This window comes from Balaenoptera musculus, chromosome 2 (assembly GCF_009873245.2).
Source record: "Balaenoptera musculus isolate JJ_BM4_2016_0621 chromosome 2, mBalMus1.pri.v3, whole genome shotgun sequence".
Classification (NCBI taxonomy): domain Eukaryota; kingdom Metazoa; phylum Chordata; class Mammalia; order Artiodactyla; family Balaenopteridae; genus Balaenoptera; species Balaenoptera musculus.
The window spans coordinates 133,127,948-133,155,487 of NC_045786.1; the positions used below are offsets into that span (position 1 = coordinate 133,127,948).

A 27,540-nucleotide genomic window follows, 5' to 3' on the forward strand; every position below is an offset into this window, starting at 1 on the left:
AATGATGGATGTTAACTAAACCTACTGTGGTAATCTTTTCACAATATATGTAAGTCAATCCATCATGCTGCTTACCTTAAATTTATACAGTGATATGCATCAATTATTTCTCAATAAAACTGGAGAGGAAAAAAAGATTCAGGTTTCCTAAGGAACCAGGATAAATCTTGATACTAGTTACAATTATCTACTCAGGCTGACTGATGGGCGAAGAAGGCATCATTCCATCCAAAGGAGAATCAGCAACCACCAGGGCACAAAAACAAACAAACAAAACACAAAGGAGGAAACTGAAGCCCAGAGAGTTTAATGGAGTTGCCTGAGGTCAGTAGGCTGACTAACAGACTTAGGACTTAAACTCAGGTTCATATACCAAGCTGCTGGAAGTTGGGTTTCTTTAAAGTGGTTCTTATCCTTGGGACTTCCCCGGCGGTCCAGTGGTTAAGACTCCACCCTTCCAATGCAGGGGGTGAGGGTTCGAAAAGATCTGGGAACTAAGATCCCACATGCCACACAGTGTGGCCTAAGGAAATAAAAAAGTGATTCTTAGCCTTACAGCATTTTCTTTTTTTCTTTTCTTTTCTTTTTTTTAAACCTCTAGGTGTATTAGCAAATGCATTTTCAGTATCTTGTAGATCCCAACCAGTCATGAGTTCTCTGTTCATCACTGGAACCATATGAGGAGATAATTCTCATCAGAGATGAACAGGGAAGTCTTGTATTAGGCTGGAGTTTAGACTTGAAAAACTCTTATATCACTTCATATACTAAGATTGTAAAATTCTATGATAAGATATAATTACTTGAATTAATACATAACTACATTATAACCATGCAGTATAGTTTTGGTCCTGGAGTCAGACTGTCTGGGTTCGAATTCCTGCTCTGCCACTCACCCTTTTGAGAGGCCTTGGGCACATGATTTAACCTCTTTCACCTTCAGTATCCTCATTTGTAAGATGGAGATAATAATACTTAGCTCATAAAGTTATTGTGAGAAATGAATCGGATTATATACAGCAAACAGCTAGCAAACAGAACTCAACAAATATTAGCTCTAGGTATATGCAGGGGAGTGAAAGAGATTATTAAAGGAGAGGGTACAGAGTAAGAAGAAAAGAGGTCTGAGGGCAGGGCTGTGGAGAACAACATTTAGCTGTTGTGCTGGGTTGCACAGTATTCCCATTTCTTGTCCACTGGGAACCTTAAAATATGATCTTTTTTGGAAATAGAGTCTTTGTAGATATAATCAAGTTAAAATGAGATCATAGTGGATTAGGATTGGGGCCCTAATCCAATGACTGGTTTTCTTTTCTTTTTTGGCCGCACGGCTCAGCATGCGGAACTTCCCCAACCAGGGATTGAACCCACGCCCCCTGCAGTGGAAGACGGAGTCTTAACCACTGGACCACCAAGGAAGTCCTGGTTTTCTTGTAAGAGGGAAATTTGGACACAGGGAGCTACGCAGAAAGAAAATATTGTGAAAACGCTGGGAAGAGAACGTCATATGAAGGCACAGAGACACAAGACCAGGTGACAACAGAGACAAGAGATTGGAGTGATGCATCCACAAACAAAGGAAGACCAAGGGTTGCCAGCAACCACCAGAAGCTAGAAAGAAGAAAGGAAGTATCCCCCTAGAGCCTTCACAGAGAGCATGACTTTGCTGACACCTTAATCTCAAACTTCTGGCCTCCACAACTATGAGAGGATACATTTCTATTGCTTTCAGCCACTCTGTTTGTGGTACTTGGTTATGGCATCCCTAGGAAACTAATATAGCTGGTGAGCAGTCAGGGAAAACACAGAATGGATAATAATACTTTATAGTTTCAAAATACAATGTCAATTGATCCTCACAACTACTTTGAGAAGTAGCAGGGCAGTTTATAGATAAGTAAATGGATGATCAAAAGTATTAGAGACTTGACAGAATGTGGCAGAAACAGAATTTGAGAGATGAGTCCTGTTCAAACACTCTGATCCTAGTTAGCAAAATGCTTCATCCTTTCTCAACCTTTTTGAAGTTTCCTTCCCCATCACAACTCCAACATCATCCTCTTACCTCCGGCAACTCAATTTCAGGAAGACCACTGATCAGTGAATTCTACTAACGTCACATTTTCCAAGCTTATGCATTGTATAGCTTTAACTCTTATTACAGAAGGACCTTATCCTTCGGTGGGGAGGTTCAGGCACGTACAGTAGGTAAGAAAGACACACTGGGGAAAAACAGGTCATTCCCCTTTCTACAGTCACAGAGACAAGGCAGCAACCTACGCCACTGACTCCAGTTTTCACAGGCAATTTCAGCAGAAAGAAAATAGACCTAACCTAACTTTTCTCAGGTTACACAGTTCCTCAGTTTTAGAGTAAACAGGAACCAGATTCAATGTTCCTTCCATTAAACCACCTTGATTGTTCCTCCACAGACAGATCTGTAGATGCTACTAACTGCTTTCTTTTAGATTAAAATTAACTTTCAGCAGAATGACCACCAAATAAAAATTTGTCTGTACGTGTTCTTCTCTAAGGCATCAGTAGTACAGGCTTTGAAATCAGAAAGTCTTGGGGTCCAATCCTGGCTTGGCGGTGGGGCACTGGGAACATTCGGTTCAAACACATAAGGAGGTAACACCTACTTCCGGTATTTCTTGCGAAGAATAAATGATAGGCAAAACACCTGGCACAGCAAATTTTGTCCCAAGACTGCAGGAATCAAAGTTTTTGGGGTCGTGTCTTCTCTCAGCGTCGCCTGCAATGGAAAGGCTCAGACATCTAACCACGGAAGCTCTAAAATAGACCCCAGCCCCGGCACCACTTGAGGGCGTGTCCGGAGGGAAGGACCCGGGGGTTGGCTCCGCCCCAACTCAGGGCACCCGGCGCGCCTGATCGCCTCGGTCCTCTGCGTCCCCCGCATCCAGATCAGCAGCTGCCTGAACCCGTACCTTCCTAGTTCCCGGGACGCGGGCTCCTGCGAGGGTTCAAGGCCCTACGCGGAGTGAGGCACAGCCAGGGACAGCCCGGGCCCCGTGCGCCGCGGCCACGCGAGGCCCCCGCCGTCGCCACCGCCCGCGCGCCGTCGCCCCGGCCCCGCCCCCCGAGAGCCGAGGGCTGTCGGCAGCCGAGGTCTGTCCGCGCCCATCTCCTTACCGGCTTGTTTGCCACCATGCCGCTGTACGAGGGCCTGGGGAGCGGCGGAGAGAAAACGGCGGTCGTGATAGACCTGGGAGAGGCTTTTACCAAGTGAGTGGCCGCGGCGCCAGCTGCCGTCGTCCCGAGGGGAGGGCGGGTAGCCGAGTCTCAGGCCCAGCCCGGGTCCTCGTCGCAGGCTCCAGAGGCGGCTTGTTCCGTCTCCAGTTCTTCCCCCAGGACCTCCGCAAATGACAGCCCTTGTTACTTGCACGGTGGGCGATGCAGATCCCGGGAATCCGGTGGAGCGGTCAGGTTCTGACTCCTAGAGAGGCCCAGGAGGCTTCGGGAAAATTGCCTTCATTGCCGCCCCGGTCGTCACCCCAAACTGAACGGACCCTTTGGGGTCATCTATGCAGGGGATGACAGCGATGACCTAGGCCCCGCTTATCTGGCTTTATCTGCTTAGGGAGGTGGCAACCGAACTGTAATGCTTGATGACGACCTCCGTTATTAAGCATTTATTGAACAGAGATGCTATTGGTGTTGGAAATTCAAATATGTTTAAGACAGGGCTACTGCTTCCCAAGAGTAGGAAGTCGAATTAGGAAGGCTGAATGCATGAAAAACTGAAACCCTATAGATAATTCTCTAGAGAGTCTTCGTTGCTCCCACCCACCAACTCTTAGATTAGGAAATTTAACATTTTAAAAGGCAACTTGTAAACACTAGAGTAGTGGTTCTCAACCTTTTGGATGGCATAGATCCCTTTGACGACCGAAAGAAAGCCACAAATACACAAACTTTAAAATATTTGCACACAATTTCAGGGGTTGGTGGACCATCGCAGTGGTCCTTGGATTCCAGATTAGGAGCCCTTATACTGCGCTCAAGAAAAAGGAACGTGACAGCCAGAATTGCATCTTCTATCTGAAATGGAAACATTTGAAAAAATTTTGTGTATCTCTGAACAGTGCCTGATATGTAGTATTTATTTAATAACTATTTGTTGAACAAGTGGTCAAAAGAGCCTATTTAAGAACAGGAGGGAATTCCCTGGCTCTCCAGTGGTTATGACTGGGCATTTTCACTGCCGAGGGCCAGGTTCAATCCCTGGCTGGGGAACTAAGATCCCACAAGACGCCCAGTGCTGCCAAAGAAAACAAAAAAACAAAAAAAAACAGGAATATTGGACTTCAGGTGCTCCAGAATTGGATTAAACATAGTCCTTAGTTCATGATATTCTCTTACTGTTCTAAGCAAGATCCTCCCATAATTATATTTTTTATTTATTTTTAAAGGTTTATTTAAATACCATAGTAAGTACCTTGAGGCTGACACCCAAAGATAATTATTTTAGGTATGTTGCGGAAATGAGAAATGGAACTACTATATAGGAGGATGGTTATTGACAAAGACAACAGGAGGGTGATAAGATGAGTTTATGCATCCTGGGGAATTTCAGGAGCACTGGTACAAGTCAAATAAACATGGGGATGTGACTAAAAGAAGATGGAGAGAGCTATTTAGGAATAGGAGGAGAGCAGTACTGAAAACCAGACAGGACAAGAAAAGATAATATTAAGACTAAACTTACATGGCAATCCTTTTTAACAACATTTTTAGCAAAGTTTTGTTTTACGTGAAACAGAAATGGAAATACTTAAATACTCTAGAAAGGAGAATAGTTTTTTAAAAAGGATGAAATATCTTATGCAATTTAAAAAATGATAGCAGTGAAGACTAACAATATGGGCAGAATCTTATGAATTCATGATGTGCGAACAGTGTGATTATAATTATGTCACATATGCATAGGTTAAAAACTAGACCAAAGGAAATGCATCAATATGGAAGCTAATATTAGAATGATGGAATTATGAGTAACATGAATTATAGGCATGAAGTCAGATAATGGAGTACAGATTCAGGACTGTAGAGATGTGTTACCTAAAATTCAAGTAAAATTAAAAACAGAAAGAAAAGTAAATGCTACCCTAAAATAATACACTGGTTTATTTCACTGTCACTAATTTGAAACAATTTTATTTTTTACCTTTAATACATAATTATGAATAGATGGTATTAACTTTTCCTTAGTTTTTTTGTCCCTTTGAATACATCAGAGATGTTTCTAGATGTTTTTGTGACCACTGCTTTGAAAAAAATACAGAAAAACTTGTTTCTGTGACAAATATATAAAAAGAATGTTATAATAAGTTGAATTGTTTCAATTTTCTATTTATTTGTAGGTGTGGATTTGCTGGAGAAACTGGTCCAAGATGCATAATTCCTAGTGTGATAAAAAAAGCTGGCATGCCTAAGGTAATTTTTTTTTATAACAAATTAGCAAAATAAATGCTGTACTGTAAAATATTTTTAAATGTGACTTTAAGTAGGACTGATTAGAACAGTGCTAAATGTATAGCTTAGACTGTATTCCAAGAAAACTTTTTTGATTCTTTATTTAGGTTTAATTTTTCATACCATAAAATTCACCTATTTTAAGTGTGCGATTCAGTGATTTTTAGTAAATATATCAAGTTGTGTAGCCATCACCACAGTTCAGTTTTAGAACATTTTTGTCATTCCAGTAAGATCGCTAATGCCTGCTTATCGTTAATCCCCATTCCCACCCCGAGCCCACCACGGATGTTCTTTGTCTTTATAGATTTGCTTTTTCTATTTAATTTATATAAATGAAATTATATAACATTAAGAGAAAGTTTTTGAGCTCAATAAAATAATTGCCTGAGCCTTGTAATGTAATTATAGAATCATTTTATTCTTACCCTGTTCAGAATATGAGCCAGGTCCTCATTTCTTTATCTGTAATTCAAAAGACCTGTGAAAAACACATTTTTTAAAAGAAAGTCTTGCCAAAGTTAATTTTGCAGAGTAGGAATTGTAGAACAATAGAAAGAATAATTTTACATGCCATAAAATTTGCCTGTTAAAATCAAATACAGATTTTTCTACCATAACTTAGTATTTGCATTCCTGAAAAACCTCTCCTTGATAGCAAACAAAAACAGGTTTTGGGGAAAAATAGGTTGGGGTAGATTATTTAAAACCCATGGAACTTTGTAATCCGAGCATCAGCAAAAACAAAAATTAATACCTCAGGAAAAAATTGGAATAGCTTTGAGTTGCGATTGAGTGTGGCTGGAAGCTCTCTTGGGGATATTTAAAATAAAATGAAATAATTGAAACTGTTGGTTGGTGGGTGCTGAGACAATGCAGATATAAAAGTGAGCTCTGAGCCTCTCTGGCTATTGTTAAGGGGGGACCAGGAAGAAATGCAGCCCAATAAAGAGTCTTGAAAGGGTCCACTCTGGTACGGGAGCCCTTGGTACATGGGATCATTTAAACGTTTTAAAAATAGATCTGAAAGAATGCTGATTTGTGTGACCACTGAGTTGATGACTTTCTTTACCTTGATGAAGGTTATAACTCTGCTATCATCATTTCAGCTCCTCTTGCCTAATATGAACTGTACAACCTTCATATTATATAGACATTATTCCCTTATTTAACAAATACGAACATATTTGTTTTCATAAAAGCACATGTTGGAGCAGGATACAGTAAATGGAGCCCTTGTGATGTGTTAGTGTTGACTTAGCACCCATGGTTTGGTAGTGTTTACTTTAGTGCTAATGGTGCATGTTTTCATTTTTGCCACACATATTTATGAGCTGTTTACTTTGTTCCTGGCACTGTATCAGTTGAAGGAGGATATATCATAAGCAAGCCAGAAGTAGTTCTTGCCCCATGGAGTTTGTAATCTAATGGGAAGGTAGACATTTTACAAGTAATTAAGTGGGGTGATATTACAAAAGGAAAAGTGTCAATGCTTTGGGAGTAAATAACAGGGACTGAACCAAGTCTGGAGTATTTGAGGAAGCCTTTGATGCCTTTTAATTGATGCTGGTTTTTATCGGTGATGCCAAAATAATGTCAGATGGAAGAAAAATGTGATGAGCACAGCTCTTTACTTACTGTGGACACAGATTTTCATTGCATAAACCAAAACATTTTGTCATCTTGGACATGCCAGTTCTTAAACATTTCTAATTTAAGTGATTAATCTATTTTTGATGTTTGTATCTATTCTCAATACAAATTGCTTTTGACTTATTACCAGAAAATCCATTAGAAAAATAAATAAGCATGTTTTAGTTTGAGATTATTTTATGATTATAAATTAATAAATCATTTTAATTTTTTATAGCCTATTCAAGTTGTACAATATAATATCAATACAGAAGAATTATATTCCTACCTAAAGGAATTCATCCACATACTGTATTTCAGGTAAAATGCAATTGTGTTTTCCCCCCCACCCCAGCTTTTCCTAGTGCTCGTCATACTGATATTTGGTTGTATTATTTCTAATGCAAAAAAAAGGTTAATTTCCATTGCCATTTTAACTTTCTTATTTTCAATCTTTTCAAAAATATATTTGAAGACTAGGAAACTAGCAAGCATAAGGAAATATTGAAAATAAGTCAAATGTCCATTAATAAAGGGGATTGGATAATTTAATTATTGTACATCCATATAGTGAAACACTATATTGTCATTTAAAAAGTTCTGTATCTTTATGTACTGATACAGAAAGATGTCTTAGATATTCTGATAATTGAAAAAAGCATGTTGCAGAACAACATCTATGGAATGAATATTTCTGTTAAAATATATGCATATATATACACAATAATGAAAATCTATAAACTGCTGTAAGTGGAAGTTTCTGGGTAGTAGAGGTATATGGTATTTTTGTACTTTCCAAGTTATAAGCTTCTATAATATTTGGAGTCTTGTGAGCATATACTACTTTTGTAGCTTAAAAAAAGAAAATATCTTTTTAATGGCTCAAGTTAGTATTCATAATAGGCTATAGTTTTTGTTTTCTGAGATAAATGAGTTAATAGATGTACATTTCCTGAGACAGTGCATGGCACGTAGTAAGAGGTCAAAAATGTTATCTTTCTGTGGCATATATATTGATATATACCATGGAATACTACTCAGCCATTAAAAAAAAACCGGAAATTTTGCCATTTGCAGCAACATGGATGGATTTGGAGGGCATTATGCTAAGTGAAACAAGTCAGACAGAGACGGACAAACACTATATGATATCACTTCTTTGTGGAATCTAAAAAATACTACAAACTAGTGAATATAACAAAGAAGAAGCAGACTCACAGATATAGAGAGCAAACTAAGGGCTACCGGGGGCAACATAGGGGTGAGGGAGTGGGAGGCACAAACTACTGGGTGTACAATAGGCTCGGGGCTGTATTGTACAACACAGGGATAAAGCCAATATTTTGTAATAACTGTAAATAGAAAATAACCTTTCAAAATTGAATAAAAAATTTAAAAACATTTAAAAATTTAAAAAATGAAAACGTTATCTTTCACGGATAATAAAATGAAGATGTCTTTTTGTTGTAAAGCTTCTTAAGTGAAGGTGGTACAATTTCTCTAATCTTAACAAACTGCATTATGTACCAAAATAAATACAAACTTTTATTTACTTTTAAAAACAAAACTATCACTTTTCAGGCATCTATTGGTGAATCCCAGAGACCGCAGAGTTGTGGTTATTGAGTCGGTATTATGTCCTTCCCACTTCAGAGAGACACTCACTCGTGTTCTTTTCAAGTATTTTGAGGTACCTGTTTTTTATGTTGTTGTTTTTAGTAGGTACTCAAAGCTTAAACTAAAAGGTCCTCATTTTATTTCCTTCATTGGAAAGAGGAATTGGATGATAAAATAAACTGAATCCTCTACAAATTGACCGTTTATTTTCTTTCTTTGTGTGGTTATTTCATGCGTATTAAGCATTTCATCTAATACTTAGATAATTGAAGGTTTATTTTTATTGCTGTTTCCCTTGTTTGTTTATTTTAGTACAGGTTTTAAGTTTTGGGACTTTTTTCTGAAATTAAAAGTTATATTCTGTGCTGTGAAGTTAATGATGTTTTTCTTCCAGGTCTTTCTAGTTTTCATTGCTTAGTTATGCTGACTGTTCTAAATTCTCCAATTCTTTCATTTTAGGCTTTAAATTCCCATTAAATGGAGTATTCAAATAATGTCTCCCATTGAGTAAGTGGGCAATGCCAGGAGTGACTCTTACATCTTGATATTAGTTATATTACTTGTAGCTTTCATTTTATAGGAGTCAAGATTATTTTAAAGACCAAAATTATGACTTAAATGATTACGTTTCATAGTAGGCCAGAATCTTTATTATTTAACTTTTTAAAAAAATCTCTGCCTTAGGAATTTAGAGTTTTTCAGCAATTTAGAAGAGTGTATAAAATGTGTATAGTATATAAGAAATTAAGCACATGTAAATGTAATTTTCATACATTCTACTGAACACAAAATATATCAAAAATCACAATGTATTTATGAGATAAGGGCAGTTAATATTTCTAAGTTATAATTTAGTAAGACAGGCACAGAGAAACAGGTTACATACCCTCCTGTACTTACTGATGTCACTAATTCAGGAATTTGGTTTGCAATAGGGAGAACACAAAACACAGCAGGAGTCACTTTAGCTCTTATCTGAATAAAATAGATGATTTTCTGTATTTTTACTTGAACTTAGCATTTTAGTTATATTTATGTTAGTATCCTTATCTGGTATATAACCAGAATACCTGCTGTACTTAGATAAAGGAAATACAGCCATTATTTTGTTTGCCGCTTGGTTATTATGGACTTCCATATTTTGATTGAATATTTACCTGATATTTGGGATGTCACCAGATCTGGCAAATTTTCACTGAAAAATGTCACTTAGAGCTAAGGATTTTTGTAGTTCTTCAATTTAATTTTAACCGCTATATTATAATATTTTTAGAATATAGTTCATATTGTGAACTTTGTGAATGAGGACAATCAAGAATTCTTTTTCTCTATTTCTATTTTGATGATAAAGGCATCTCTTTATTTTTTAAATTTAGCATCTTCCTTTGAATGTATGTTTCTGGACCTCTTCTTTTATCCTTTTCAGTTTTCCCTCCAAAAGAGAGAGAACTGAATTAATAAAAATGCTTCATAATTGTCATTTCAGAATGAAAAGACTTAGAGAACTTACAGAGTGTTTCTATTTATTACAGTGTATTTTGTTTATTGTGTAAATTCAAATAAATCAACTAATTCTTAATTTAGTGCCGTAATATGGTTGAGTAGGTATCATAATTATGAATTTTTTCAAATATATTTGAAATGTAAGGGAAACACCTTCAACTACTGACATTCATTCTGGTTTTGTTGTTGTTGTTTTGGATTTGTTGTTTTCTAGGTTCCATCTGTCTTGCTTGCTCCAAGTCATCTAATGGCTCTTCTTACACTTGGGATAAACTCTGCCATGGTCCTGGATTGTGGATATAGGGAAAGCCTGGTGTTACCTGTATCTTTTTTGTAAACCAGCTAATTTTGCAGTTTTTACTCTACTTTAGAATAATTAGGCTTACTACAAATTGTTTTTATTGCATCAAGGTATTTTGGGTTATCATGTACAAATATGACATATGTGGAAAAAATTCACAGGATTGTGAGACTTAAATTTACTTTTTGTAGAAATTGTCATTATGACTTGGTCCCAGTATAAACTCCAGAGATCAGACCTATTACGTTCAGTTTTTAAGAGGAACATCAGGTAATTAAGATGTGTCAAAGAAGATGGGTAGGATAGTCAAGTTCTAAGAAAAGATCATATGAAGAATAACTGGAAACAGAAATGAGAAAGTTAGGGACTTCCCTGGCAGTCCAGTGGTTGAGACTTTGCCTTCCAGTGCAGAGGGTGCGGGTTCTATCCCTGGTTGGGGAGCTAAGATCTGACATGCCTCACGGCCAAAAAGCCAAAACATAAAACAGAAGCAATATTGTAACATTCAATAAAGACTTTAAAAATGGTCCACATCAAAAAAAAAAAAAAAAGGCAGATGTAGATTAGTGGTTACCAGGGGCTAGAGGGAGTGTAGAATAGGGGAATGAAAAATAAATAAATAAAAAGTTAAAAATTTAAAGAAATAAATGAGAAAGTTAAATCAAGAAAAGATAAAACTTAAATGGCAACGTGAAATCTGCCTTCAAATAGCTGAAGGGCTCACTGTGGAAAAGTAAATAGATTTTTTTTTCTATTTCCTGAGGCTATGATGGGGGCAGTATGACAGCTAAGCTTCTTTCTAGTTGTATGATTTTGGTCAAGTAGCTTAATCTCTTTTGGGCTTAGTTTCCTCATGTGTAAAATGGGAATTATAATAATTCCACCTCATAGGGGCATTGTGTGACTTGAGTGAGATAATGTATGTAAAATATTTAGCATAAGAGCTAGCACATAAATTGCACAGTAAGTGCTGTAGTTTTTATATCATTTGCCATTGGGAAGAACTCCCTAATAATTTAAGCTGTTCCAAAATGAAATTACTGACTATAAACTGGTCCATTCCCCATCATTAGAAGAATTTAAGTAGAGTATAGGTAAACATCTCTTAGAAATGTTACAGTAGACATTTGCTACATTTGAAAAGGAGTTTGAAGTACATAAATGCAAGACTCTTGCAATTTTGAGACCTATGTGTGTATTTATTAGAAGAAGTACTCATGGGAAGGAAATCAAGAATCATTAGCTCCTAAAGAACTAAATTAGGCAATAGCTTTTTTTAAATATAAAGTATTTTGTGTGTTAGTCTCATAACAACCCTGCAACAAAAGTATTATTCTCTTCAATATATGAATAAGATGATTGAAAGTTGTGATGGTAGTTGACCCAAGTTAATAGAAGTGTATAGCCAAGATATAAACCCATGTTTGTCTCCAAAGCCAGTGCTCTTACCAATATACTTTTTTCTTTTTCATAAATAATGTACTTATGAAACATCAGCAAAAACAATATGTAAAATAAGGTAGCAAACCCGCAGTACAGTATTGTCCACTGTCCTCTCAGCTCTGATAGAAATACAGTGTGAGACATATGTAATTTAAAATTTTTCTAAGAGCTACAAATTTTAAAAGTTCAAATGGGCTTCCCTGGTGGCGCAGTGGTTGGGAATCCACCTGCCAATGCAGGGGACACGGGTTCGTGCCCCGCTCCGGGAGGATCCCGCGTGCCGCGGAGCGGCTGGGCCCGTGAGCCACAGCTGCTGAGCCTGCGCGTCTGGAGCCTGTGCTCCGCAACCGGAGAGGCCGCGACGGTGAGAGGCCCGCGCACCGCGATGGAGAGTGGCCCCCGCTCGCCGCAACTGGAGGAAGCCCTTGCACAGAGGCGAGGACCCAACACAGCCAAAAATAAATACATAAAAAATTTATTAAAAAAAAAAAAAAAAGTTCAAATGCAAGAGATGAAATTAGTAGTGTATTTTATTTAGCCCAATGTATTTAAAATACTATCATTTCAATATATAGTCAATATAATAAATTATAATGAGATATTTTACAGGTTTTTTTTTTTTAATTACTAAGTTTTCTGTGTTTGCTGTGGAGGTTATTCTTACAGCACATCTCAGTTCGGACCAGCCATATTTCAAGTGCTCAATAGCCACATGTGGTCAGTGGCTACATTGTTGGACACCCAAGCTCTAACAAATGAATTCTGTGTGTGTGTGTATATATGTGTGTACGTATATGTTTAACTGTTTTCTTTGGAGAAGGAAAAAGACTCTTTGATTTTTCTGTAACTCTTTTTAAAAAAAGAAATAAGAATTTGCCAGCCAAGCTGATTTAGAACAATAATGCAGAGGTGAGGAAAATACTGAGGGAAACACATTTTACCTCCTAAAATAGTAATACCCTTGACTACCTTATAGATATATGAAGGAATCCCAGTACTAAATTGTTGGGGAGCACTCCCCCTAGGAGGAAAAGCTCTTCACAAGTAAGTTTCATGGCATTTAGCACATTTGCTTCACCTGTGCCAAAAAAAAATGCAAATTTTTTTACAGTGATCAATAGAGGACTTGTAATATGGACATTTAATGTTATTGATTCCATTCTTTACTAGCCTTGAGTATATTCATCTTTTAAGGGTAAAACCACTTTTATTTAAAGCATCATGATCTGTTATGAAGTAAAAGTATTAAATAAGAAAAGGATATCAGTTGCATTATTGTAATTCCAGTGACTTTTTTTTTTTTTTTAATCTTCAGGGAGTTGGAAACTCAACTATTGGAACAATGTACTGTTGACACAGGTGCTGCTAAAGAACAGAGCCTTCCCTCTGTGATGGGTAAAATCATTATAAACTTTGAGTGGTTTACATTCCCTTTTTGTTCAACTCATTTTTTTCCCCCCATTGCATAGTTATTCTCTTTTTCTCACATCACTCTGATGACATGGCTCCAATTATAAGGTCATCATTGAGCTGTTAATCACCAAATCCAGTAGTTGAATTTTATTCATTCTTTCCAGAACTTTTGACATTATTGATTATCATATACTCTTTTTTTAAAAATTTTATTGAAGTATAGTTGAATTACAATGTTGTTAATTTCTGCTGCATAGCAAAGTGACTCAGTTATACATATATATACTTTTTTCATATTCTTTTCCATTATGATTTAAGGATATTGAATGTAGTTCCCTGTGCTATACAGTAGGACCTTGTTGTTTATCCATCCTATATATAATAGTTCGCATCTGGATTATCATATACTCTTGATATTATCTCTTCCCTTGGCTTTCAGGACTTTTCTTCCTTTATGGTTTTCTCTTATTTCTCCAAGTATTCCTTCTTAATTTCCTCTGCTCTTGCTTTCTCTGCTGATATTCTTCTAGGGATTTATTTTTTGTTCCTTCTTTTCCTCCTGCTGTCTTTTTAAAAGTGATCTCTTGTGTTACCATAACTTCAGCTACATCAGTATGCTGTTGATTCTTAAGTGTATCACTGGGCCCAACCCTTCTTCTAAACTTCATATTCATATTTCCAATTGATTACTGGATATAAACTACGCATCCCTCTCGACACCTCAAACTTAAGACTTCCAGAAGTAAATACATTATCTCTTTCCCTAAATTCATTTTAACAAATCATGGTTAGATAAAGATAATATCTTACTGAGCTCCCATTTTAGATAACAGAGTTTATCAGTCCTTTCAATTCTCCCTCAGAAATCTCTCTTTCATCTCTTTTTTTCTGTCCTCCACAACACAGAACATCTGAAAACAAAGACGTTGTCAACTAGGCCCTCATTGCTTCTTGCTTGGATTATTACAGGAACCTACTTTTTGGACCCATTTAGTCTATTTCACACTGTTGGCAGGAATAACTTTCACAAAATTAATCCTATTACATTGCTCTTTTGCTTGAGAATTTTTGCTGGCCCCCACAGGTTAAAATCCAGATTATCTGTTTGATATGCATGTTTCTTCACAATCCAACTTTATTCTACCTCTTAGCTTTAACTACTAAACTCAACCCTTTGCACCTTATTTCAGCTACAGTAAATTTCATACATCTTCCTGGCACCATTGTTCTTCAACAACCCTGTGCCTTCATTTATACTATTTCTTTACCTGGGTGTTTTTCTTTACCTATTTGGGTTTTTGATCCCCCTACATGCCTCAACTGAAAGGTCATCTTAATTGTGAAACCTTCCTCATTTTCCCTAAGCAGAATAAATTGCTCCCCTCTCTGTTACACCCTCAGCAGTATTTATTATAGTACATATAACAGCCTCATTTACCTGATAACTGTTTCCCTCAATAGACTGAGAATCCCTGTCTTATTTATTTTTCAAGTGCCTGGGCACTGAATAAATGTTGGAAAGAGAAAGGTGGGTTGTTAGGACATTTATCCTTGCATATATTGTTTTCCTGTTGTTCTTTAGGTAGTTAAGATAATAGCACATTCTTCATTTTGTAGATCAGATTATTATTTTTCTATTCCAGATAAACTTTGTTACCTTTTTAGTATATCATGATGACAGTTAGTTAATAAAAGATATCCAAAGATAATAAGTTTAGTGTAGCATCCCAAGTTTGTTTTCTTTTTTTTTTTTTGTGGCCATGCCACGGCATGCGGGATCTTAGTTCCCCGACCAGGGATCGAACCCATGCCCCCTGCAATGGAAGTGCAGAGTCTTAACCACTGGACCGCCGGGGAAGTCTCCCAGATGTTTTTAATAAAGCTCTTCACTAAAACTATGACATTTCCTTAAAATTCTAAACTGTATGTTCTTGGACATCCCTTTCTTTAACCAACTGTCTTGGACTCTGATTCTAATCTTTCCCTCTCATACGCCCCAAAAATCTTGAGTCTGCAATCCTAATAATTGAGGAATTAAATCATATCACTGTTTGCTGAAGGATCCACTTAGGAGGATCAGAAATGCAAATGTATTTTAAATATCTTGTCGAGGTCCTTAGCAAAGATTAGATATAAGTCTTACATATACTCAGATATCCTTAAGTGAACTTTGAATGAGCCGCTTTCATTTAGTATTTAGAACCTAGTTCAAAAAAGAATGAATATACTAACTTAAAACTTACAGAGACTAACCTAAGTACATTGATTTGAAAAGTGTACAGTTGAAAAGTAAATTATATATAAAATATTATACTTCTTATTCTCCTAAATTAGCTGAAATTTAAATATGGTTTTTCAAAGCCAGAGCCAGTGAATGCCTCTTATTTCTACTCCTCATTTGCAAAGTTTAAATGGCTGTGATTATTCCCTAAGATTGAAAAGCCCCTTCCCAAAGCACCATCTACGCCCAGCTAAAATAAGCCCTTTATTTTGAAGCCTGCCTTCCATGTTGCCTAAAGAAAACTGTTTTTCATATTACCAAATGTCTCTGGCACATGTTGGAATTTATTTGAATATTCCTAGAGAGAGTTTAGCACATGTGAAATGTTATGGTTTTTAGCAGTTATTCTTAAATTTGTAGGTTCTTATAATCTAGTTACATTTATCTGTTCATAGCCAGGTTTAAATCATTTTGGAAATCTTTATCCCCCTGTGAGATAAATTTTAACATTTAACAATAGGAATCTTCAAACTTTTTGATCACACACTGGCCACATCAGTAAAAAATTTTGAGCATGTACCTGCAATACATATTTATGTCTATATTTATTTATAAACTATATGTATCATTATTACTGTATTACAAAACACAAAGGTAAGAATTTAGTAAGAAAAATATAATAAAGGTAAAATAATAATTCTAAAGCCATACTTACTAATGGTAAATTTGTTTTGCTCCCTCTCAGAAAAGCAATGTGATTAAATATTGTTTATTACTTTTTAAAGGTTATGGCTTAACATTTTGAAAGTGTGGTATTAACTTTATCTTAATTCTTAGTTTCATCAGCTGTCATAACGTAAAGATGTAGCTAACAAGATATGTAGCTCCAGATGGAAAAAGTGCCTGATTACCCTTATTAAATCATGATTCCTTTTGTAGCTATAAATTTCTGTCTTCATTGATATAAATAATTTGTTCTTACAGATCAATCAGAATATTTTTACATACTTAACAATGAGTTAAAAATTCTGAGTTTAGAAGATTCTAAACTTAGAAAACGTTGTTTCTGAGTCTGACTTGGAAAACTAGATTTATTGGCAACAAAATCACATAACAGTGGTAACATATGCAAATATTATCTTCTAAAGTCTTCCTGTATTATATAGGTTTCTTTGAATAGGTACTTTCTCACTCATTTTTTAAAATGTCACGTTTACCTTGAAAAAAATTAAAAGTCTGTGTGTGATCCTTTTTACAAATATGTATTAGGTTAGCATGTCACTGACAGTCATTTATTATCACAGAAAAGATAAGCAAACTTGAAACTTCACTTTTTGTAAAAGAAAAGTAAATAGCTCATGTTTAAGCCCTACCATTTCTTCTAAGTACTTTAACACAGATAACCAGCAAATCTTTTTACGGTAGAAAATATTTTCTTGGTCAATTCCTATCTAGTGCCAATTATTCTATGATATTTTTAAGGTCTTATTTTAATCAAATTTATGAGTATTAGTGACATTCTTCAGCACCTTGTGCACATCTGGCTTCAACTTCCGTGCTTTGGCTTGGCTTCGAATGCTGAAGTTTCTTCCCTAAAAGCAAAGTTGATTTTTTTATTTGGCTTTTAAAAAATTACGGTACTTTTTAATTTTTTTTAGTTTGCTGAAATGGAAAATGGAAATGTGAATGCAATTTTACAGACTGTTTCTGCTTATAAAGTTCTGTAGTTCTAAATAAAATTTCTGTTTTAGGTTCAATTCCAGAAGGTATCTTGGAGGACATTAAAGGTAAACTAAGTTCCCATTTTTGTCCCCTTCATCATTAAGTATTCATTTGGAGGGCAAGTGTTTCTAAGTATTTACACAGATATAAAATATATTAAATTCATAATGTAATATCCTAAAAATATTTAACATTTAAGCTATGGAATAACGTAAATAACATTTTGGTATTTCATCAGATTTATGGAAGCTTTTGGTATTCCTTTTTTTTTTTTTTGGCCACACCATGCGGCTTGTGAGATCTTAGTTCCCTGACCAGGAATTGAACCCAGGCCCTCGGCAGTGAAAGTACGGAGTCCTAACCACTCGAGACCACCAGAGAATTCCCTTTTGGCATTACTTTTGATGTATTATTGAAGAAACTTCTCAATGATAAATAGAGTATAGAGAGTTACTAAGGAATTAGTAGTTTTCACAGTATGAATTAACAGTTACATTGCTTATGAAAGCCACTGATTTTATGTTGTTTAGCATTTTTTTAAGCTCTAGCATTTTAAAGGTCATTTTTATAAGGTCAGTCATTTTACTGACTTCAGAAATTCTACAGTTGGGTAAAGTATATTAGATTCACTTTAATAAGATATATTACTTCTCCTTTGCTAGAGTGTATTTTTATGATAATGTTTAAATTGAGTTTTCTGGTATTTCGATTCACTAAAAGGAAAAGCAGTTAAACTGTAATGTAAAGTTCTTCATTACTGAAAGTGTCATGTAAAATTAATACTCTAGAATATGTAATAGAGAATTAGACAATAATGGATTTTAGAGTTAAATGGGACCTGGAGATAATCTGGTACAATTGGGTCCCTGAAATATTAAATGATTTGTTCATTGTCACACAATAGGTAGGGTTAGACCTAGGGCTGCAAAATGGATCTTGTTCTTCATTATATTGCTAACTTATGTTGTATAATTACCAAAAATCTCTTCAGTTATTATAAAATTTCAGTCATTTGTACACGCTTATTGCAAAAGCTCAAATAATACAGAAATACCTCAAGTGAAATAGTTTCCCTTTCGTTCTTCCAGTCCTATCCCCCATGATGTAACAGTTGATAATTCCTTGGAATGTTTCTTTCCATATAGCTTCCATCTTGTGAAAAGATGTTTAACTTTCCCATTACCCAGGGAAACATCAGATTGGCAAAAATTTGAAAGATAGACCTTTAGTATTCGTGAGATTATGGGAAAATTAATATGTTGCTATTAGTAAGAATTGAAAACTAACCTTTTTGGAAAGCATTCTGGCATATATATAAAAATTGAAAAGTGTGCATCCTATCTAAGAGGGTATGTTGAATGAAGTTTGGTGACTTCATAATAAGGAATATCATATAGCTTTTATTTATTTGTTTTGTAAAATATTTATTTATTTAATTTTTGGCTGCATCGGATCTTAGTTGCGGCACACAGGATCTTTTGTTGCGGCGCGTGGGTTCTCTCTAGTTGTGGTGCACAGGCTTAGATGCCCCTGCATTGCAAGGTGGATTCTTAACCACTGGACCACCAGGGAAGTCCCACCATATAGCTTTTTAAAAGGAGGAGCTAGATGTATTGATTTGGAAGGGTATCCATAATGTATTAAGGGAAAAAGCATGTTGCTGAATAATATGTACAGTAGGAACCCGTTTCTATTAAAAACAAATATGCAGTACATACACATACTCTTGCACGCTCATTTATATTAGTTACTTATGTAGTACCTACATTTTTTTCAATTATTTTAAAATCCTTAAGTGTAATTTATCTGTTCTTGGATTTTTAATTCAGTGAATTTGGTTTCTTTAAAGAACACCTTCATATGCCAAGTATGTAAGATGTTGAAGTCTAAGTATTTACATTGCTTAGTTATGAGGACTTAAAGTATAAAATATGTAAGTAACGAGCACATAGCTTACTGTCTAGCATATTAGCATATTGTAAACTCTTTTTTTTTAAATTGAAGTATAGTTGATTTACAGTGTCTCAGGGTACAGCAAACTGATTCAGTTATATATACTCTTTTTTTTTTTTTTTAATTGGCTGTGCCATGCGGTCTATGGGATCTTAGTTCCCCAACCAGGGATCAAACCCATGCGCTGGAGCATAGAGTCTTAACCACTGGACTGCCAGGGAAGTCCCCAGTTATATATATTCTTTTTCAGAATCTTTTCCATTATAGGTTATTACAAGATTTTATTGAATATAGTTTCCTGCGCTATACAGTTTTTGGCATATTGTAGATTCTTAACAAATATATTTTGAATTAGTAAATGAAAAGAATTTTGTATGATATATAAGTCTATGTCAGCATGTTTTGCAAGTCATTAATCAAATCATTAGATTTCTTGCTCTCAACATCAATTTTTTTAATTAATTAATATATTTATTTTATTTATTTGGCTGCGTTGGGTCTTCATTGCTGCGCATGGGCTTTCTCTATTTGCGGCGAGCGAGGGCTACTCTTCGTTGCAGTGCACTGGCTTTTCATTGCAGTGCCTTCTCTTGTTGTGGAGCACGGGCTCTAGGTGCACGGGCTTCAGTAGTTGTGGCACGCGGACTCTAGAGCGCAGGCCCAGTAGTTGTGGTGCACGGGCTTAGTTGCTCCGTGGCATGTGGGATCTTCCCGGACCACGGCTGGAACCCATGTCCCCTGCAATGGCAGGCAGATTCTTAACCACTGAGCCACCAGGGAAGTCCCTCAACATCAATTTTGTCTCTACTTGAAAAAATTTTTTATTCCTTACCTATTCCTGAAAATAATTTGCACCCGCTTATTATAAAAGGTATTTTGCAACAGAAATAATCTTTAAAAGAATAAATGTTCAAAGTGAGAAAAAAGATATAGTGTGCAAGAGGGAGAAAATAATCATGCCAGAAAACCCTAAACTAAGGAGTGTTACTGTAACTAAGACCAAAATTTAGCTTTGTGTTCTGACCAACCAACATTTTTAAAAAAGAATAGGATAGATAAATAAGATTAGATATAAATCAGTCTGGTTCAAAGAGATATGCTGTTCAATTAGAATGGCTACATTTTCATGATGCTAAAATTTATTTTTATTATGGTACTCTTTATACAAGGAATATCAAAGAACATAAGTTTCCTCAAATGTGGTTTTGTTTTTTTTTAACGTGGCTTTGTGGAAGACGAACATGGAACATGTCTTATGATTCCTCAGTGAATGAAAAGTTTTTTATATGTGTATAAATTGTCATAAGCTAACTAAAGACGGAGATAGTTTATAAAATCGGAAGGAACAGATGATTAACATGTCCACTTGAATAGAATTGTTTTAACTGGGACATTGATTCAATCACAAACCGTAACAATGTCTCCTTTTCTTTTAAGTGCGCACTTGCTTTGTTAGTGATCTGAAGCGTGGACTAAAAATCCAAGAAGCAAAATTTAATATTGATGGGAATACTGAGGTAAGCTAAAAATAAATGTATATTTTTTTTTCAGAGGTTGTAATTTGTATACTTATGCTTATGATATTTATATTTCAGCGTCCCTCACCACCGCCAAATGTTGACTACCCATTAGATGGAGAGAAGATTTTACATGTCCTTGGATCAATCAGGTTAGACCTTAATTTTTATGAGCAAAATAATGAACTAAAATAAATTTTTGGCCTTAATATTTGTATAAACCTTTAGTATTATTGATTTAATAATTATGTGTTTTTCATTAAGCCTCATCATTTATGATTATTTTTATTATTCAACTTTTTAATGTAAATAAAACTTAAAAAAAATTTTTTTTCTGTTCTTCAAAGTAATTCAGAATCAACCATTCTTTGAGATGGAGAATAAAGTATGATACTTTAAAACAGGATTCATCAAACTTTTTCTGTAAAGGACCAAATGGTAAATACCTTAGGCTTGGTGGGCCATATGGTCTCTGTTGCAGCTACTCAGCTCTACAGTTGGAGTGCAGAATCAGCCATAGGCAATGTGTAAATGAGTGAGCATGACTTGTGTTCCAATAAAACTTTATTTGCAAAATCAGACAGTGGGCTGGATTTGGCTTGCAGGCCATAGTTTGCTGACTCCTGCTTTAAAACATTGTCTTGTTAGAAAGAATGCATTCTTCCAAATATACTAAATCTTTAGGACCAGTTAGTAATTCACCTTTTTATTATTCATTATTCGGTCTGATGATGCAATATAAGTTGTCAAGGACTTACATGATTATATTGGTAACAATATAATTTTTGTTTATACCCAAGCTATATAAAATTTGTATTATAAAAGTTTCATCTGTAAAATATTAGATCAGAAGATGAACAGAAAAGAATTATATAAATATAGAAGATCCTGTTAGATTTTGAGATAATTAATGTAGAGGTTGAGATACTAGAAGGGTGAACATAAATATACAGATGTTAAAGATAGTAGGTTGGGGAAACAAAAAAGTAAGAATGTAACACTTTTTGGTAGTAAGTTTCTATCGTTTTACCTTTTATTTAAGTTATATTCACTAATTTACTACTTAAAAATTTCTCCTGATTGTTTAGTGGAGCGCAGAATAAGAGAAGAAGAAAATAAGTGTTTATTTTCTACCGTAATGTTTCATTGCTTAAGTGATAATTGTTAAATTATGTCATTTCAATATCAAATTAACTGACAAAGATTTGGAAAAAGAAAACTGATGCTTTGTGAGTATTTAGCTCAACTGGTAGAAGGAGAAGTACGCAGGCATAGAGGCAAGTGGCTAACTAACTATGAGTGAGTGAGTGTTCAGCATACTGTAGACCTCAGTAGACTGTACCAATGAAATCGACACTTAGCAAGTAGGTTGAATATCAGGAAGAGAATTTTATGTTTTGAAAAAGATTCAAAAAAACTTTAAAGTAGTATGCATAGTATGGTCCCAGTTTTATTTTAAAAGATATTGTATGTATATGTATATTTATATGTATAGTTTTATATTGCATTGGTTAGGGTTCAGTTTGGTTACCAGTTATACAAACCTGAAAATAGTGGCTTCAACAAGATAGAATTTATCTATCATTTAAAAGAAGTTCAGAGGTAGATAGTCCAAGGATGGTATGATAACTGCCACTAGTGACCCAAGCTTCCTTCCATCTATCATCTTTGAGGTGTAGCCCTTGTCCTTGGGGTCCAGGGTGGTTGGTGGAGTTAGCTACTCCATCCGTGTTTCAAGCATGCAATCCTGGGAAGGAAAAGAGAAAAATGCTTCCTCTCCTTTTAAAGGAGACTTTCTAGCAGTCCCACATACTACTTTTGCCTCCATCTCATTGTCTGGTACTTAGCTACATCTAGCTGCAAGGGAGGCTGATAAATACAGTGTTTCAACTGGGGAGGGGCATTGTATCCAGCTTATAGGAGTTTTATCTTTTTTTTATTTTCAAATAATTACAGATTCGCAGGAAGTTGCTAAGATAATATAGAGAGGTCCCATGTACTCTTCACCCAGTTTCTCCCAATGGATACATCTTATGTAACTATAGTACAATATCAAAACCAGTAAATTGGCATTGGTGCAATGTGTATATATTGTTCTGTGTAATTGTATCACATGTAGCTTTCCATAATCAGCACCACCACAATCAAGATATAGAACTATTCCATCACAACAAAGATCTTCCTTGTGCTACCAAAAATAACCCTAATAGTTCTATATCTTTTAATTTGAAAATGAACAGGCACATGAATATTTTATTAGGCAACTAGCCATCTTTGCCATGTATTGTTTTTAAAAACAAAGAAATACTTTGGGCTGGGTGGGGGAGGGTCTTGTTTGGTTTTAAATCTGTTGCATCACTACTGATCTGCTTGTTGAATTCTACCGACTATTACAGAATTCTGCTCCTTTTCTGTTATTAGGTTTAAGGTGGACAAAATATTTGTAAATCTATACATAATAATAATTATAGCTAGTACTTAGGGAGTACCTCCTATGTGCCAGGCACTGTTTTATTAACTCATTGAATCTCTATCGCAACACCTGTGAGGCAAGTGCTATTATTTTTCTCATTTACAAATGCAAACACCTTGTGTTTTAACCATTACTCTACATTAATATAGTACTGGTACCTAAAAATATGTCAGTAGAACTAATGGTATGTACTATGTCATATTATGTGATGCCAACAAAACACTCTCTGTTTTTAATCTCATTAGAGATTCAGTTGTGGAAATCCTTTTTGAACAAGATAATGAAGAGAAATCAGTTGCCACTTTAATATTGGATTCCCTTATGCAGGTACTTTTATTTTGTAAAAGGTTTCAATTTATGAATACAGCCCTTTATAGAGAAATTTTTAAAATCATATTGTCTGTATTTTTAATTTTAGCCATTAGTTACATTTTTTAGCTTTTATGTGAAGTTTTATGGTTAATGAGTTTTACTTTGGCACTTATATATGGTACCCACAACATTTCAAACCCGGGGTAATATGTTCTATAGACACATCATGCATTTTTTCCCTGACAACAATAACATTTTTATTTTGTACCTAGTATGGCTTGTAGTTTCTTCAAATGCAGGTTTGTGTAGTATTAAGTTTTTCATTCCACAAGGTATATGTCTCTTTTGTTTAATGACTGTGGGACCATAGAACTCCTGTAAAATACTATCACTTTGGGAGATATTGTCTACCTCTATGGCTCTACTTGGGGACTTTATGAAAAACATAACATCATTGAAGGACTGTAACATTCCTGATGCTTAGAGAGAACTGATGTGGAAACATAATTTTTCTAAGAATGTTATCTTCCCACTTGATAACTGGCTCTGGATATAGTGGATATAGTACCTTAGAAAAATTAGGTTTCCACATGTTTTCCTTACTAAAAAAGAAACGAAAAGTTATTTCTTCTCATGTTCTTTGCTCAGCTCAGTCATTCTACCCTGAAAATGAGAATACTCCCATATTACTACTATATTCCCTGTGGAATTTAAAAGTCTACACTATTAGCTTTTTAAATCTTTAAGGATTTATATAAGTACGTGGTAATATCATCATGGGGTTTATTTGCCACCTGAAAAACTCTGTTGTTAAAGAAACCTTGCTGTGGCCCTTTTTGGAGGGTGGGATGAATTAGGAGATTGGGATTGACATATATACACTAATATTATAAAATAGATAACTAATAAGAACCTGCTGTATAGCACAGGGAACTCCACTTAGCTGTACAGTGGAAACTAACACAACATTGTACAACAATTATACCCCAATTAAAAAAACAAAAAGAAAAAAAATAAAAGGGCTTCCCTGGTGGCTCAGTGGTTAAGAATCCTCCTGCCAATGCAGAGGACACGGGTTCGAGCCCTGGTCTGGGAAGATCCCACATGCAGTGGAGCAACTAAGCCCATGCGTCACAACTACTGAGCCTGCGTGCCACAACTACTGAAGCCCACGCGCCTAGAGCCCATGCTCTGCAGCAAGAGAAGCCACTGCAATGAGAAGACCACACACTGCAATGAAGAGTAACCCCCGCTCGCCACAACTAGAGAAAGCCCACACACAGCAGCGAGGACCCAGTGCAGCCAAAGATAGATAGATAGATAAATAGATAAATTAATTAATTAATTTAAAAAAAGAAACCTTGCTGTGGCTCTTTTTTGTAATACAAATGATCACCTAATAATCTGTATGTTTTCTTAAATTCAATCAAGCATCATTTATAGTTAATTCTTTTTTTCTTTCTCTTTAATAACAGTGCCCAATAGACACCAGGAAGCAACTAGCAGAGAATTTGGTAGTCATAGGTGGCACGTCTATGTTGCCAGGATTCCTCCACAGACTACTTGCAGAAATAAGGTATTTGGTAGAAAAACCAAAATATAAAAAAACACTTGGCACCAAGACATTCCGAATTCATACTCCACCTGCAAAGGCTAATTGTGTAGCCTGGTTGGGAGGTAAGAATTTCTGTTTTTTGTTTTTTGTTTTTGTGTTTTTGTTTTTTTTTTTGTCCATACCATGTGGCTTGCGGGATCTTAGTTCCCCAACCAGGGATCGAATCCAGGCACCCCAGCAGTGGAAGTGTGAAGTCCTAACCACTGGACTGCCAGGGAATTCCCAAGAATTTCACTTTTAAAAATAATGATTATATAGTAATTGGTTCCTGAATGACATTACTAATGGTTATATTAGAATAGATGATTCATTGTTTGAAATTGTGTACATAGTAAACTAATAGAATTATTAAATAATTTTCTTTGAACATTTACTTTTCCTTAAATTATTAGTTTTCAGAATTGTATACTTATTTCTCTTATCATTTGCACTTCTATTTTTTTTTAGTGAACTCTGTTCAATTAAAGTCATCCCGCATAATGATAGTGATAGCTATGCATTTGTTTTAATTATGCGACCATTGCTTAAAACACTTGTTTTAATTCCTTACAAAGCTAATTTGTGAGCCATATATGAAAATTGATCTCTTTGTTTTATAATTACACTATATTTTGTGACTGAGTTTATTGAATGTTTTAGGAAATGATAGTTTTATTGAAATAAGGCAATAGCCAAATAAAGAGACTACTTTGAAGAGAGAACAATCATGGATGTGTATATCTGTAAGTTCTGATATGTGTCTTATGATGCAGTTACAGCTCATAGGTATCAGGATCATTTAGAGAGAAAAACCAAGTCTTGAGATTTTAAATTGACACGTATTATATTTCTTGTAAAGTAGAATTTGGTCAAAATGTAATTTTGATCTAGGAAGAATGGATTTAGTCACTAAGTTATTTTTTTGAAACTGCCTTGTGGGTCTTTATAAGGTCTTCAGCATAGACTCTTAGGATATTATGGTTGGCTTATTGAGTTTTGCACTGCTGTTTTTTTACTGACATATAATCTTAGAGTGTGGCAAAGAAAACTAAGATTGTTATTTATTGTGTTTACACAGAGTTGAAAATACTTTCCACCTTATTCAACCTTACTCTCCCTGCATTTAAACACATTAATACTTATCATTTTCACTATAATGTAGTTTACGCCATTTAAGTTATTTTCAACATAGGAGTTATGGCTTACCCTGTTTTTCAAAATACAGGATATAGAACAACTTAACCGGAATTAATTTGAAGACTGTGAATATGCATTACTTAATTTTACCTATTCTCTCTTGTCATATAATGAAGTGGATGTATGTGTACATAAAATTTTCCAGTAAAAGTTTTCATATCAGCTATAAAAATATGTTTACCACACAGGAGCTATTTTTGGAGCACTGCAAGACATACTTGGGAGCCGTTCAGTCTCAAAGGAATATTATAACCAGACAGGCCGTATACCTGATTGGTGTTCTCTTAATAACCCACCTTTGGAAATGATGTTTGATGTCGGGAAGGCTCAACCACCTCTGATGAAGAGAGCATTTTCCACTGAGAAATGAAAGTTTGATTAAAATTCAACTTTGCTTCATTTCAAATATCTCATCAATTACAAGCAAACTGTACAAAGTATATAGGATGGTGTTAGAGACGACTTTAGTAGAAGTGAAAGCGTTTCTGTAATTATACTTCACATTAGTATTTAATCATTTTGCCTTTGGTGTAATGGTAGAATGGTAGCTGATGCTTATTGAAATTAGTTGTATTTATATCAATAAAATATAGTAAAGCAGTTAATTTTGGAAGTTTGTTACATAGTTCATTTTTCAAAAAGAATGAAAACATTGTCCCTCCACAATTCACATAATCTGTCCTGGGCATTGGAGACTTCATTAATTTCATTGTGTTCAACAATTATTTTATTTAAAGAATAATGTTACCATTTCCAGTTATTTCAAATATTAACATGGGTCTGTGTCTTAAAATCCTTTTGTTTTGATGTTTGTGTCCATGTTATAATAATGCTACTTTTGGGCTGAGAATGTTGGGTAGCATAGTTAAGCATTTGGTAAGGAAAATGGGGAAATGTTCACTTTTTAACTTTACAGTTTATTTTATGAATTTCTAAGAAAAAAGGTATTTCATTTTTATGCGGAGATACTCATTTTATGCATTTTTATGAAACTGCTTTATAAACGTATTCATAATGTCTTTAATCTTCTCTTTTGTGCTTTTTATCTTCTAAGGCAGGGGTTGTTTGAAATATGTACTCAGTCATTATTTAATTTTTATTTTTGTTTGTTTTTCTTCCTTTGTTTCTAATGAACTGCCTCTTACT

General features: G+C 35.1%; 1 protein-coding gene and 1 long non-coding RNA gene across 2 annotated transcripts; one reads left to right on the forward strand and one right to left on the reverse strand.

Moving 5' to 3' along the window:
• Nucleotides 1-286: 286 nt before the first annotated feature.
• LOC118890962 lies at nucleotides 287-2,822 on the reverse strand. The gene is made up of 2 exons (XR_005018869.1): nucleotides 2,643-2,822; nucleotides 287-523 (listed from the first exon to the last, which is right to left on the reverse strand). It is a non-coding gene; the product is annotated as an uncharacterized LOC118890962 (long non-coding RNA).
• A 230-nt stretch (nucleotides 2,823-3,052) lies between these two features.
• Nucleotides 3,053-27,540, forward strand: ACTR10 (actin related protein 10). The gene is made up of 13 exons (XM_036844039.1): nucleotides 3,053-3,246; nucleotides 5,385-5,457; nucleotides 7,367-7,449; nucleotides 8,710-8,818; nucleotides 10,463-10,570; nucleotides 12,969-13,036; nucleotides 13,308-13,387; nucleotides 17,378-17,413; nucleotides 20,739-20,818; nucleotides 20,897-20,970; nucleotides 23,537-23,618; nucleotides 25,079-25,280; nucleotides 26,583-27,540. Exons 1-13 carry the CDS (start codon nucleotides 3,170-3,172, stop codon nucleotides 26,762-26,764), a joined length of 1,254 nt encoding a protein of 417 aa, XP_036699934.1. The 5' UTR covers nucleotides 3,053-3,169; the 3' UTR covers nucleotides 26,765-27,540.